The sequence below is a fragment of the Penaeus vannamei genome, chromosome 3 (assembly GCF_042767895.1).
Source record: "Penaeus vannamei isolate JL-2024 chromosome 3, ASM4276789v1, whole genome shotgun sequence".
Classification (NCBI taxonomy): Eukaryota; Metazoa; Arthropoda; class Malacostraca; order Decapoda; family Penaeidae; genus Penaeus; species Penaeus vannamei.
The window spans coordinates 52375910-52391753 of NC_091551.1; the positions used below are offsets into that span (position 1 = coordinate 52375910).

General features: G+C 44.1%; 2 protein-coding genes across 3 annotated transcripts in view; both read right to left on the bottom strand.

The window, feature by feature from the left end:
* Nucleotides 1–15844, bottom strand: part of LOC113830143 (cadherin-87A) — a 33948-nt gene that overhangs the window by 17014 nt on the left and 1090 nt on the right. For both annotated transcript variants that reach the window (XM_070116828.1, XM_070116835.1), the window contains exons 2-8: nucleotides 6031–6153; nucleotides 5310–5494; nucleotides 4658–4878; nucleotides 2456–2578; nucleotides 1185–1325; nucleotides 534–758; nucleotides 74–194 (exon numbers count right to left, since the gene is read on the bottom strand). In XM_070116828.1, the coding sequence (XP_069972929.1) occupies nucleotides 74–194; nucleotides 534–758; nucleotides 1185–1325; nucleotides 2456–2578; nucleotides 4658–4878; nucleotides 5310–5494; nucleotides 6031–6152 (1138 nt within the window). In that variant the 5' untranslated portion in view covers nucleotide 6153. The remainder of the gene's footprint in view (nucleotides 1–73; nucleotides 195–533; nucleotides 759–1184; nucleotides 1326–2455; nucleotides 2579–4657; nucleotides 4879–5309; nucleotides 5495–6030; nucleotides 6154–15844) is intronic.
* On the bottom strand, nucleotides 7156–9717 carry LOC138860000 (uncharacterized). Its single transcript, XM_070116685.1, has 3 exons — nucleotides 9662–9717; nucleotides 8390–9420; nucleotides 7156–7232 (listed from the first exon to the last, which is right to left on the bottom strand). The coding sequence occupies exons 1-3, from the start codon at nucleotides 9715–9717 to the stop codon at nucleotides 7156–7158; spliced, it is 1164 nt and encodes a 387-aa protein (XP_069972786.1).

A 15844-nucleotide genomic window follows, 5' to 3' on the forward strand; every position in this document is an offset into this window, starting at 1 on the left:
TTTAATGAACAACCAAATCTGTAATTAAGTCGACAAATAAATGACCAAATGAATCATTAAAAAAAAAGCTTACAGATATCCTCAGGAACGGTCACAGCGATCTCGGCCTCACTGAAGAGCGGCGGCTGGTCGGCGACGTCCGTCACGACCACCGTCACGAGAGACACTGCCGCCTGCCCGCCCTCCTCCTGCGCCTGTGGGGGTGGGGGGGTGGGGGGGGGGTGCGCAAACGGTTATTCATCTGTCCGTTTGTGTTGCTTTTCGAAGTGTGTGTTATTTGTAGTTTGATTATTCGTTTGTTTAGTTTTTTTTCTTTATTTTTTGTTCTGGTTTGTTTATGTTTTGTTTAGTGTTTTTATTTTCGACGTCTCATTACTGCATTGTTATTGACATTACAGCGCATAAGATTCAACAACACCAATAAAAAACCACGAAGATCATACATAAACTTCACAATACCAACAAAAACAATCAAAATAATAACCGCGATATACACAATCCAACTCAGAACGACAGAAACCGGCCGAACTCACCCTCACGCTGAAGGTGTACAGGCCGCCATTGTTGAGGATCAGCGGGTCCTCTCGATCCAGGGTGACGTCAGAGGTGGCAAGGGTGGCGATCAGGGAGCCGTCGGGAAGGGTGCGGATGTCAGCCAGGGTGAAGTAGCCGGAGTCATCGTCCTGCAGGGTGAGGGTGAGGGGGCGGGGCTCGCCGAGGTCGCCGTCACGTGCTTTGATCTCGAGGACGGGCGTGCCCTGGGGAGAGGACGCGGAGGAGGGGGAGGGGGAGGGAGAGAGGGGGGGTATTAGTGGGCGGGGATACTGTATAACAATTGTATTCCGTTTTTCATCTATTTGTGTTTTCGAAAGGATATGTGGTACTGAATATTGTGGTGATACGAAAGATGAAGTCTATAGGTCTACTTTTACTTGTAATCATGAAGATGATAATAATAATAACTGAGGCGATACTACTACTAATGATGATAATGATAATGATGGTGATGATGATGATAATAGTGATGACGATGGTGGTGGTAATGATAATAATAGTGATGATGACGGTGGTGGTAATGATAATGATAATGGTGATGATGATAATGGTGAAGATGAAGATAACAATACCAACCACAACAATAACTCTAACCACATCAACAACAACAATAACACCACAACACTCACAGGCTCACTGGCCTCCCTGACGGTGGCGCTGAAAGGGGCGTTGAGGAAGACCGGCGGCTGGTCCTGCACGTCCCTCACCTCGATCACCACCGTCGACGTCGAACTCAGGCGCTTCTCCGTCCCGCTGTCTGACGCTCGTACCTGGAGGAGGAGGAGGAGGAGGAGGAAGAGCGGTTAGAAAGGGGAGAGGGAGGAGGAGGAAGAAGGGTTAGAAGGGGGAGGAGGAGGAGGAAGAGGGGTTAGAAGGGGGAGAGGGAGGAGGAAGAAGAGGGGTTAGAAGGGGGAGGAGGAGGAAGAAGGGTTAGAAGGGGGAGGAGGAAGAGGGGTTAGAAGAAGGGAGAGGAAGGAGGAGGAGGAAGAGGGGGTTAGAAGAAGGGGGAGGAAGGGGGATTAGAAGGGGGAGGAGGAAGAACGGTTAGAAGGGGGAGAGGGAGGGGGAGAGGTTGGAGGAGGAAGGGACGAGGGGAAGGGGAACGGGGAGAGGGAGGAGGAGGAGGGGTTAGTAGGAGGAGGAGGAAGAGGGGTTAGAAAGGGGAGAGGGAGGAGGAGGAGGGCTTAGAAGGAGGAAGAAGAGGGGTTAGAAGGAGGAGAGGTTGGAGGAAGAAGGTGGGAGGGATAGAGGTTGAAGGAGGAAGGAAGGAGGGGAAGGGGGAGAGGATGGAGAAGGAAGGTGGAAGGGGGAAGGGGGAAAAGGAGGAAGATGGTTAGAAGGGGGAGAGGAGAGGTTGAAGGAGGAATGGGGGAGGGGGAGGTGAAGGGGGTGAGGATAGAGAAGGAAGGGGAAGGGGAACAGGATGGACGAGGAAACGGGAGGGGAAGGGAGAGGAGAAGGAGGAAGAGGGGTTAGAAGGGGAAAGAGGAAGAGGAAGAGGGGTTAGAAGGGGGTAAGGATAGAGGAGGGGTATGGAGGGGGAGGAAGAAGAAGAAGGGTTAGAAGGCGGAGGAAGAGGAGAAAGGGGGAGGGCAAAAGAGTTGAAGGAGGGGGGGAAGGGGAGGCAGAGCAGGGAAAGTCGACGGCGGAGGAAGAAGAAAGAGCAGATGCGGGAGGGTTAAAAAGTCAGACAGCAAGACGAACAAGAAGAAAGAAAGAAGAAAAAAGATACAGAAGAAAAGACTCCCGCAAAAAAATTAACAAATAAATAAAATAATAATAAATAAATAAATGAAAAATAAAAAGAATAAACAAAGAATGAAGGGAAAAAAAGACTCCGCAAAAAGAAGAAGAAGAAGAAAAAAAAACGTACCCAAACCAGCCAAAGGCCCCCACTTACCGCCATGGTGTACTGGCGCTCCGTCTCGTAGTCGAGTAGTTCCTTGAGGGAGATGATGCCCACGTACTTGCCCTCCTCCACCCGCGCCTCCCGGACCTCGAACTTGGCGCACGCCCGCGGAGTCTGGGGATGGGCGTGGGGTGAGAGAGTGGGTGGTGGATAGGGCGGGAATTATGGCTCCTTTGTTTAGCATTTGTTTATTTATTTATTTATCCATTCATTTCATTTATTTCCTTTTTATTGATCTCTCTATTCCTTTATTAATATATGAATTTGTTTGTTTGTCTTTTTAACTGGTTATTCATGTATCTACACATTCATATTCTTTTCAATCAATCACTTATCTAATTAATTAATCATTTTTGTTATCTTCTATATTTTGCATGGAGCGTTGGGAAATTCCTTTTACACGATATCATGAAAATATAGTTCATCATGCGTGTCATGGTGTGAAAGAGATCAAGGTAAATCATTCACTAATTGCTATGGTGTTACGGGTCCGCAGGTAAAAGGGATTACGTAATGTCGTTCTTTCTTTCTCTTTCTTTCTATCTGTCTGTCTGTTTCTGTCTCTTTCCTTCATTTGCTTTCTATCTTTGTCTGTCTGTCTCTGTCTCTTTTACTTTCTGTCTGTCTGTCTGTCTGTCTGTCTGTCTGTCTGTCTCTCTCTCTCTCTCTCTTTCTCTCTCTCTCTCTCTCTCTCTCTCTCTCTCTCTTTCTCTCTCTCTCTCTCTCTCTCTCTCTCTCTCTCTCTCTCTCTCTCTCTCTCTCCCCATCCCTCCCTCCTTCTCTCTCTCTTGCTTTCTCTTGCTTTCTTCCTTTCATTCTCTTTCTCTCCCTCTCCCTCTTTCCCTTCATCTTTCACTCTCTCCCTCCACCTTTCACTCTCTCTCCCTCTTTCACTCTCTACCTCCACCTTTCACTCTCTCTCCCTCTTTCACTCTCTCTCTCCCCCTTTTACTCTCTCTCCATCTTTCACTCTCTCTCTCCTCCTTTTACTCTCTCTCCATCTTTCACTCTCTCTCTCCTCCTTTTACTCTCTCTCCATCTTTCACTCTCTCTCTCCCGTCCTCCTTCTCCCTCCATCCTTACCTCCTCCCTGACGCACTCGAGCTTCACATCCGCATTCTTAACTCCTTCAATCCTTTCCTTCCATCCATCCTTCCCTCCATCTTCCTCTTTCTCCTTCTCTCTCCCTCCCTTCCTCCCTCTTTCCCTCTCCCTCCCTCTTCCTCTTTCTCCTTCTCTCTCCCTCCCTTCCTCCCTCTTTCCCTCTCCCTCCCTCTCCTTCTCTCTCCCTCCCTTCCTCCCTCTTTCCCTCTCCCTCCATCCTTACCTCCTCCCTGACACACTCGAGTTTCACATCCGCGTTCTTATGTCCTTCCCTCCTTTCCTTACTTCCATCCCACCCTCCCACTCCCATCCTTCCTTCCCTCCCTTCCTCTTTCTCCCTTTCTCCTTCTCTCTCTCTCCCTTCCTCCCTCTTTCTCTCTCCCTCCCTCTTTCTCTTTCTCCCTCCCTTCCTCCCTCTTCCTCTTTCTCTCTCCCTCCCATCCTCCCTCTTCCTCTTTCTCTCTCCCTCCCTTCCTCCCTCTTTCCCTCTCCCTCCATCCTTACCTCCTCCCAGACGCACTCGAGCTTCACATCCGCGTTCTTAACTCCTTCAATCCTTTCCTTCCATCCATCCTTCCCTCCATCTTCCTCTTTCTCCTTCTCTCTCCCTCCCTTCCTCCCTCTTTCCCTCTTCCTCTTTCTCCTTCTCTCTCCCTCCCTTCCTCCCTCTTTCCCTCTCCCTCCCTCTTCCTCTTTCTCCTTCTCTCTCCCTCCCTCCCTCCACCCATCCCTCCCTCTTCCTCTTTCTCCTTCTCTCTCCCTCCCTTCCTCCCTCTTTCTCTCTCCCTCCATCCTTACCTCCTCCCTGACACACTCGAGTTTCACATCCGCGTTCTTATGTCCTTCCCTCCTTTCCTTACTTCCATCCCTCCCTCCCTCTCCCATCCTTCCTTCCCTCCCTTCCTCTCTCTTCCTCTTTCTCCCTTTCTCTTTCTCTCTCCCTCCCTTCCTCCCTCTTCCTCTTTCTCTCTCCCTCCCTTCCTCCCTCTTTCCCTCTCCCTCCCTCTCCTTCTCTCTCCCTCCCTTCCTCCCTCTTCCTCTTTCTCTCTCCCTCCCTTCCTCCCTCTTTCCCTCTCCCTCCATCCTTACCTCCTCCCTGACGCACTCGAGCTTCACATCCGCGTTCTTGGCCTCGTCGGCGTCGGAGACCCTGATCTGCGAGAAGAGCGTGGCGCCGGGAGAGGCCGACTCCAGGACCCCGAAGCTGTAGGGCGTGTCGTGGAACTGCGGCCGGTTGTCGTTCACGTCGAGGACGGGGATCTCACGCCGGAGGGGCACGGTGTTGGGCTCGTCCCCGAACACGCGCTCGTCTGGAGGGGGAGGGAGGGAGGGAGGGTGGGGTTGGAGCGGGTTAGTTGAGGGGGGGTTTGGTGTGGGTGGTGGCGTTGGGGTGTGGGTGGGGTGGTGGGGAGAGGTTGTGTGAATGGTAGGTGTTTATTTCTTTTTTATTTATTCAATTATTTATTTATTTACTTTTTCATTTATTGCATTTAGTGTTATGAATGAGTTACTGTATGTTTGTTTATGTCTGTTTATTGCAATATGTGTAGGACGACTATATCTATTATTCTTTCAATATTGCCACCTATCATATACAGAGTCTTGCTGCGTCACTTGCTTAACACAAGTGACACAGAATGACACCCGACCTAACGGCACTGGCAAATAACTCACTTTTGCCACTCCCTTTCCCTCCTCGTCTCGCCATTCTCCCCAGCTTTATCACTCCCCCCTTTCTCACCTGTTATCGTAATGATGACCTCGATCATGGGCGTGGTCTCTCGGTCGAGTGCGCGGACCAGTGTCACGACGCCCGTGTCCCTGTCGACGCTGAGGTGGTCTCCTGACACAGTGAAGGAGACCGCCGTGCCTTCGGGGTCACGACCTCGCAGGGTGTACACGGACGACCCCACCGCCGCGTCCTCTCTGACGGGACCACGGAATGTATGCGGAAAAAAGAAAGAAAGAGAAAAGGAATTATTGATAGATATCTTCATTTTCGATGGAATTTTATCGGAATGGAATGTATAATGAAAAATAATAATTTTAAGTTCTTTGCGTGTTTGTGGGTTTATGCAAATGAATCGAGCCGCGAGGAAAATTTCTACATTATTTCCAGTTTTTTCTTTTACTTTGTATTTTTATTTCATTAATTTTTTTTTCTAATTCTATATATATATATATATATATATATATATATATATATATATATAAATACGTATTTTTAAGACACAAACTCACTCACTATCTCTCTCCCTCTCACTCTCTCTCCCTCTCCCTCTCCTTCTCCTTCTCCCTCTCCCTCTCTCCTCCCTCCTCCCTCCCTCTCCCTCCTTCTCCCTTCCTCCCTCCTCCCTCCTCCCCCTCTCTCTCCCTCCTCCCCCTCTCTCTCCCTCCTCCCTCCCTCCTTCTCCCTCCCTCCCTCCTTCTCCCTCCCTCTCTCCCTCTCCCTCCCTCCTTACCTGAGTGAGAACCGGTCCATGTCTCCGCCGGGAAGGAATTCTGGCGGCCGGTTGAGCCTCTGCGCCGCCGTCAGCCCCAGCGCCGTCGCCGCCAGCAGCAGGAGGGCGCGCGCCGTCTCCATCCTGGGGGAGGAGGGGTCAGAGGTCAGAGGTCAGAGGTTAACGGTCTCTTTCATTGCGGAGGTTGAAGGGCCTGTGTTATTAGCGTGATTTGCTTCGCTGTTGCAATTATTCGTGAATGGGAAGAGACAAAAGCGAAATGAGATAATAGGAAGAGAGAAGGGATAAAACACACGTAAGATTATAAAAGTAAAGAAAGGGAAACAATACATTATAAAATAGGGAATAAGAAACAAACGGGAATCGGGAAATGAGATAACAGGAAGAGGTAAAAAAAAAAAAAAACAGGAATCAAAAGAGACAGAAAATCATATCGAAACGAGATAACAAAACGTAAAGAAATAAACACAAAACTAAAAAAAAAACTGTTAAAGAAAGGATAATATATTAAAAGAAACGAAACAACACACACATTAAAACAAAAACAAAAAATGAGACAAACAATGGGGAGAAACGAAGATAAAATCATACCGAAATATAACAAAAAAAAGGAAGAACAATAATGAAAGATAACCTATTCGTAGAAAGAAGACAACGGACACACAAATTAAAACAGGAAATGGGACACAAACGGGACTGTATTCCAGCCACCGCTTCAGGAGTGGCGCAGGTGTGAGTGAGGATAAGTAGTAGTAGTCTTGGTCGTGAACTTTGACCTTTTATTTCGACTTTCTCCGTGACTCTTGGCACTGGAGTCACGCTGTAGATATTGCCTGTTGAGTTTTTTTTTTTAGTGTGTACGATCTGGCAGTCGTTTTATCACCTTCCTCTTCTTTCTGATCTCTGTTTCTCTGTCTCTGCCTCTCTGTCTCTGTCTCTCTCTCTGTCTCTGTCTCTGTCTCTGTCTCTGTCTCTGTCTCTGTCTCTGTCTCTGTCTCTGTCTCTGTCTCTCTCTCTCTCTCTCTCTCTCTTCCTCACACACCTTTCTCTCTCTCTCTCTCTTTCAATCGTTACTTTACCCTTTTCTTTTAAATATGAATGACTAGTTTTTCGTTCGCTTTTCCATCAAATAACAGGATCATCAAATATCATGACGTCATCCAGCGAGGCGACGTCGAATGCTCCAAATATCACAACGAACTCTGATCGTCAAATGTCACATACCACGGACTTAAATGCAATTATTAATAAAGAAAATAACGTTGTTAATACATTAATGCAATAATCACAAAATGTGCCACTAAATAAATGCAATAATTAAATAATGAGCTACTAAATGAATGCAATAACCAATTCATGTTCGAATATTTAAATATATTTTCCCGCGCGATGGGGGAACAAAGACGAATGACCGTTACCGCTCGTTCCCTAAAAACAATGAACAGTAAAACTCCGTTCGCTTAAAAATGAACTATTTTTTTAAAGCTACTTAACGGTGCGTGATGTAACGGTGGTGATTCTGGAATGTTCTTTCTTTGTTTTGGATATTTGTTATTTTCTTTATTGTATGAGAGAGGAAAACGGGAAAAGAGGGAATGAGAGGGAAGGGGAAGGGAAAGAAGGAAAAGAGGGATAGGGGAAAGGGAGAGAGAGAGGGAGGAGGGAGGGAGGGAGAGAGAGAGAGAGAGAGAGAGAGAGAGAGAGAGAGACAGAGAGAGAGAGAGAGAGAGCGAGAGAAAGAGCGAAACAGACAGAAAGAGAAAATAAATCTAAAAATCAAATAAAGAAAGATGAAATGAAAGGCGAATCCAAAGTCTACACCCAACCACCCACCCACCCACCCACCCACACACACACACACACACACACACACACACACACACACACACACACCCATCCACCCCACCCACCCCCCACACACACCCACCCCCCTCTCCCTAAATGCATCCCCCCCCCCTACCTGCGCCTTGACTCAGACGCCAAGCAGGTGAGAGCAGGACCAAGCGCAGTTGCCAGCTAGTCTGTTTATGCAATTGCGGACGTATTCATGGTCTCAACTGCCAGATATCGCCAGACCGGAAAACTGCCAATGCATTAGTAGCGAGACTTTCTCTTGCTGTTTCTTCATAATGCTCGAAAATAATGTGCAATGCTTCCCTCTGTCGATTCCTTTCTCTTCTACTTCAGTGGGCGTGTTGACGGTGCATGACACACTGTCAAGCATTCACTTTGCATGACACGGGTGGATCTTCAGGTGTAGTGCATGACAAGAATTTTTTTCCATTTTTTATCTTTTTTATTTTTTTCTGTTTAAGAAAGGCTGGTGTATGTTGTCTCGTTGTTTCAGTTCTGTACATACCTGTCCCGCGCGTTGGAAATGGTGGCACGGTAGAGATGTCGTTCGTGGTGGTGGCCTGGGTGGCTGTCGTCTGGGTCGTGTTGGCAATGGTGTCAGCTGTAATCTTATTGGAGTTGGCCTTGGTGTCATTTGGGGTGTTGGTGGTGTTGGCAGTGGTCTCAGTTGTCGTCCCGCTGCTGGTGTTGGCATTGTTGGCAGCTTCGTCTGAGTTCGGTGGCGGAGCAGAGAGATGGTCCTCGGCGGTGGCTCCGGGGGCTGCCGTCGCTTGCGTGTTGGCAGCAGCGCCCTGTGTGGCACCGCCGATGTTGTCAGCGATGCCTCTCTCGGCTGGGACTGGTGGCACGGCAGGGACGATGTTCGTGGCGGTGGCGGCGGTGGCTGACGTCGGCGCGGTCTCGGCAGCGGTGTCAGTCGTGGTGACAGCAGTGTTGGAAGAGGTGTGGGTAATTTGTGCGCTACAGGTGATGATGTCCTCGTTGACGTTGGCACTGAGGTATATTTTGGCACTCGTTTCATAGTCGATGTTGACAACGGAGACTTCAGCGGTGTTGTCGTTGTTGGCAGGAATGGAGAGAATATGTAAGATAAAGGTGTTGGCGGTGATGGGGGTGTTGGAACCGGCGTCGGCGGCGGGGTTGGAAGTGGTGTAAGTTGCAGTGTTCGCAACTGCAGAAATAGTACTGAAAGCGGCGTTGGTGGCGGTGGTGGCGGCGGCGTCGGTGGCGGCGTGGGCAGGGGCGTCAGCGGCGGTGTTGGCAGAGACTTTAGCGTTTCTGACAACGGCGTCGGAGGAGGCGTTGGCAGCGGCGTCGGAGGAGGCGTTGGCAGCGGCGTCATAGGCCTGGCCGGCGAGAACCAACGCGGCCGCCACGCCTCGCTGCCAACCATCGACATCGCGAACCGAAACTACCAACAACCACACCAAAAAAATAAAACGAATGTTGTCACCGGGAACCTTCGGGTAGATAAATGGGCGCCACGGGAGGGCTTGGTGGCGCGAGCGGCAGTCCAGGCGAGAGTGGTAGATAACCCTGTGCGAGGACTTTGGTCACGCTGAATCACCCGCCATGACGGCTTGCGAAGGATTAGGAAGGCGGGAAAGCCGGATTTTCTTAGCCTCTTTTATTCATTTTCCCTTTTCTCAAATTCCTTCTTATCTATATCGTTATTTTGGATTTGCGTTGTGCTCGATTCCTAGATAGATAGCGATAGATACTCGCCCTTCAGTTTGCATGATTCTAACTTAATTCATCAATCTATTTCAACAAATACATTTTCGCCTTTCTGGCTTGGTCAATATGGGTGTCATTTGTTTGCTGCCTTCTCATGGTCGGTGTATAAAGGTCGAATTGAATCAAATTGAATGAGTATTTTGCATAAAAATACGTGACTAGGTTGTTTTTTTCCCGATGGTGGTGGTAATGGTGGTATTGGTAGGTTGTCCAATTCTAAGTAAGCATTTTTGTAATATACATAATTTTTTTTTCTGGAACCTAATTAATGCAGGGGTTCCCTTGAGTGACCCATACACCCGGACACCCAGATGAATATCATAATAATGATAATAATAATAATACATATAATAATGATAATAATAATAATAATACATATAATAATGATTATAATAATAATAAATATAATAATGATAATAAATATAATAATGATGATAATAACAATAATAATAATAATAATAATAATAATAATAATAAATACAATGATACTAACAGTGATAATAATCATAATCATAGTAAAAATCATCATAATAATTAATTTTATCATTATCACAATTATCATTATCATCATTATCTTTATCATTTTCATTTTTTATCATCATTATAATAATCATGATAACAATAATAACGAAGATATTAACAATAACAATAAAGGTGATAAAACTAACAGTTATAGTAATGTTAATAATAATGCTAACAGTAATAACAACACATTGACAATAATAACAATAACATCAAAACACAAAAACGCTAATTACTAAAACACAATCATAACAAACAAATACCAATGTCAATCAACAAGAATTTTAATATCAAATTACCCTCATATTTCCGGGTCTCATTCCGTCTGCCAATCTCTCACCAATTATGTACACTCATTATCAAAATACGATAATGATATATAAAAATACCAATACTAATAAGCAAGAAACTTAATACTGAACACCAAAACATAAACAAAAGCAATATGAATTGCGTGTTGAGAATCTCCGAAAAAATCTTAATTCCGTTCATATTTCCAGGTCTCACTTCGTCTGCCAATCTCTCCCACCCATTATATCCATTAATTATCAAAATGCGATAATGATATTTACACACCAATATCAATCAGCAGGAAACTTAATAATGAACCAAAAACATAAACAAAAGCAACAGGAATTGCGTGTTGAGAATCTTCGAAAAGATCTCTTAGTCCCGTTCATATTTCCAGGTCCCATTCCGTCTCTTAATCCCTTCCGCCCATTATGAACGCACGTCCGGCCTTTAGACCTTCTAATTCCAGGTCGTATACGGGAGAACGACATTGTTGGGAACTAATCTATTCATAGATGTGTGTGAATGTATTTTGTTTATGCGGACTTCGGTGTATTACATACTATTGGCGAGGGAGATAGATAGAGATAAACAGATAGATAGGGAGGTAGATATGTAGGAGGACAGGTAGGTAGGCACTTAGGTAGGTAGATAGATAGACAGGTAAGTAGGTACGGTGGGAAACAGATAGATAGATTGATCAATAGACAGATAGTTACACACAAACATTCATATACAAACGTACACATTCACACACACACACACACACATACACACACATATACATGTATGTGTGTGTGTGTGTGTGGGTGTGTTTGTATGTAATTATCAGTCGCCCAGTAAGTTTTCTTTTAATTCCAGTTTGTATACAAGATAACATAACTAATAATAAAGTTGATAATACACATACTTTTTACTAATATTTTATGCGCATTCATTCTTTGTATGTTAGTATGCTGGAAATTGATTCATGCATATCATATATACATGATATTCAGTCGGCAAAAAGACCTCTAATTCCAGTTTGCTAATTGAACACTGGCATACTAATATATCTATATATACACCTTTTAAAAACAATTACCTTTGGACTCATCATCTAGACAGTTATATTTTGAACATTAACTCGTGCACGGGAGTCACTCGTCACGATATATAATGACATTCAGGCGGTCTCCTTCGTGGTTAAAAAAATCAACCATAAATACAGGTTGTATATCGTGGTCACTTGGTAACTGTGTCAAGCATCAACTCGTCTATATGGAAGCGAGGCGACGGCGGCCACAACCCTGGAGGAGCACCGGGGGGGTTGTGGGGGGTGGGGGGGGTTGTGGGGCAGTTTTTAGACCTTTCTGATTGTATTTTGTCTGGATGTTGGCTGATGGTTTGTGGGTTTGGTGAATGTATGCGTGTGTGTATGTATGTGTATATGTATGTATGTATGTGCATGTGTATGTATAAATACATACATACGTACAACCACAAGCACACACCCACACCCACACCCACACGCACACGCACACGCACACGCACACGCACACACCCACACCCACACCCACACACACACACACACACACACGCGCACACACACACACACACACACACACACACACACACACATATATATAAATATATATATATATATATATATATATATATATATATATATATATATATATATATATATATATATATATATATATGCGTGCGCGTGTGTGTGCACATGCATGTATGTATGTATGTGTCTGTGTATGCATGTATCATTTTTGCACATTTGAGTGAAGAGTCAAGCGAGATCACAAAGTTTTCGTCTTCTTTCCCGCCATTCGAAGCGATCAGAACACAAAGACGAAAAATCTTGCTTCAGACTCATTGCCGCATTTTCTCGACCCACAAATTCTCGCTTCCTTCTAATCACCCTTCAAACGAAAAAAAAAATCCCCAAACTCAACATACTTCAGAAAACCACTAATCCAACCATCACCCACAACGAAATCCCCTTTTTAAAACAAACACACACGAAATAAAAAGAAAAACAACGAAACGCAAGCAATATGGCAAGACCTCCGTGGCAGCAGTGGGTGCGAGGGACAGCGAGCGTGACCGGTTGACCTCGGACATGGGTTTGCATGACCTAGTTCTCCTGACTGGGTTAAGACTATGCTCTAGGATCCCGTTGGGGTTATGCTCGTGTTCCAGTGGGTGTGCTTACCGTATTATGGTGTTAGGTGGTGTTATAGTTCGTGTTCCAATGGGTGTGTTTAGCATATTATGGTGTCAGGTGGTGTTATAGTTCGTGTTCCAGTGGGCATATTTAGCATATTATGGTGTCAGATGGTGTTATTAAATCATAAGGGGGGGGGGATTTTGAAAGGATGTGGTTGCTATATTGTCCTATTCCTAGCGACCTGAGATTAAGCGTATTTTCAAGCTTTGTCGATAAGCTGTGACCTCTGCAAGCTTAGGTATACAGGTAGGAGAGGCCATGTACAGGTAGGAGAGGTCATGTACAGGTAGGAGATGTCATGTACAGGTTGGAGAGGTCATGTACAGGTTGGAGAGGTCATGTACAGGTAGGAGAGGTCATGTACAGGTAGGAGAGGTCATGTACAGGTAGGAAAGGTCGTGTACAGGTTGGAGAGGTCGTGTACAGGTAGGAGAGGTCATGTACAGGTTGGAGAGGTCATGTACAGGTAGGAGAGGTCATGTACAGGTAGGAGAGGTCGTGCACAGGTTGGAGAGGTCATGGTGTTCCTCTGAATATTTCTTCACTCAGGTCAGCTTCACACTTTATAGATTCATATAGTAAGTTGCTGTTTTATACTTTCTCCGTGAACGGCGTAATGCAAAATATATAAACATCTTGAACTGTAAATAAGTAAAATACTATTTTTTTTTTTTCATTTTTTAAAACCAGACGAATAAAATAAAACTAACAAAAACATCAACATCAATCCTTCTGTCGAAAGATTGCAGTGCCAGGCCGTGACGTCGGTCCTCGCCGTAACAACAAAAAACACAACAAAAAATACAAAACAAAACAAAAAAAAACAAAAATCAGTGGCGAACTGACCAGCTCCGAGGGTAACGCTGCTTCGGGGGTCACTGGCGAGCGGAGCGGAAGTCGAAGCCGCGATCGCGAGCGGAGCGGAAGTCGAAGCCGTGATCGCGTTCGGACGAGTTTGATGACTGGTCTGGCGTTATTCGTGTCGTCTCCTTTCTCTGTCTTTTTCTGCCTTTCTGTCTTTTTCTTTGTCTGTTTCTGCGTTTCTGTCTGTCTTTTTTCTTTGTCTGTCTTTTTCTTTGTCTGTTTCTGCGTTTCTGTCTGTCTGTCTTTTTCTTTGTCTGTTTCTGCGTTTCTGTATGTCTGTCTTTTTCTTTGTCTGTTTCTGCGTTTCTGTCTGTCTTTTTTCTTTGTCTGTTTCTGCGTTTCTGTCTGTCTGTCTTTTTCTTTGTCTGTTTCTGCGTTTCTGTCTGTCTGTCTTTTTCTTTGTCTGTTTCTGCGTTTCTGTCTGTCTGTCTTTTTCTGCGTTTCTGTCTGTCTGTCTTTTTCTTTGTCTGTTTCTGTCTTTTTGTCTGTCTTTTTCTTGGTCTATTTCTATTTTTATGTCTGTTTCTGTCTTGATGTCTGTCTATGTCTCTGTCTGTCTGTCTCTCTCTCTTATTCTTATTTTACGTTATTCCTGTCTTCACATTAATCCATAAATATACACGTCCATATATCCGTTTGTGTGTGCAAGCTTGTGTACAATACATGGAGATAGATCGAATATTATATAAACAGACATAAATACATACACACATACATACATACATATATACTTACATATATACACATACACAAACACGTGTGTGTGTGTTCGTATTTGTTTGTTTATTGATTTCATTTTATAGTTAGATGAGTAGATCAGAAGGTAAATATACACATGAAAACCGAGGAAAAAAAAGGAGAAAAAGGTAATTTGAAAAGTAAACATACATATAATCTGTGTATACGTAACATACATAAACCCGGTACATGTTAAAGAATGTATCTTCAGTTAAAATGACCATTATTATTCCTAGAGAGTTATTAAAATCATCCTAGATTCACTTACGTCCCGAAGAAGCACCTCCTCGTCCTCCCCCTTCACCAGGAACTACTATTCCTCCAAAAAAAAAGTCCTCCTCACAGCCCACCTTCAGACACACGAGCAGTCCTTAGCTCTCTCGGTCGTGTCGTCCAGTTACCTTTCGTAGTTTTTTTTACCTCTCGTTTTACCACCATTCGCGACTCCGGCGAAGGCTCCTCCGATGGTCGTCGAGTGGGGCTCCGTGGCGCGAGTGCAGAGGTGACGGCGACGGTGACGGGGAAGTTGTCAGGCGCGAGTGACAGGCGCCTCTGACCCCCCCCCCCCCCCCCCGCGCGGCGGCGTTTTGTTTACGTTTTGGGTTTCTCGCACTTTCGCGGGAGTTGCGAAACTGGGCTTACGCTCGCACGCATTCAGATACACACATACATGTATATATATATATATATATATATATATATATATATATATATATATATATATACATATATATATATATATAAATATATATATATATATATATATATACATACACACACACACACACACACACACACACACACACACACATATGTATATATATGTGTGTGTGTATGTATGTATACACACACACACACACACACACACACACACACACACACACACGCACACGCACACGCACACGCACACGCACACACACACACACACACACACACACACACACACACACACACACAGACACACACACACACACACACACACACACACACACACATATATATATATGTATATATACATATATGTATGTATATATATACATACATATATGTGTGTATATATATACATATATGTATGTATATATGTACATATATGTATATATATACATATATGTATATATATATATATATATACATATATGTATGTATATATACACATATATGTATGTGTATATATATATATATACATATATATATATACATATATATATATATATATATATATATATATATATATATATATATATATATATATGCTTGTATATATATATATGCTTGTATATATATACATATGTTTTGTATATATATATATATATATATATATATATATATATATTCTATATGTGTCTGTTTCAACTGTATACGCATATTTTACCTGAAATGCATTCTGCCATGTGCAACAAACACAAACGCATGAATCAGGGCGGTATTCACGAAAAGGTCTATTTTTTTGCGATTTTGTCTCTGATTTGCTATCACATGTAAATATACTAAATGTTTAATATTGCCGTTGTGATATCAGTAAGATTTGTTGCCATATTTACCATACCTTATTATCATAATAGGTTATCAGAATAGGGTCTA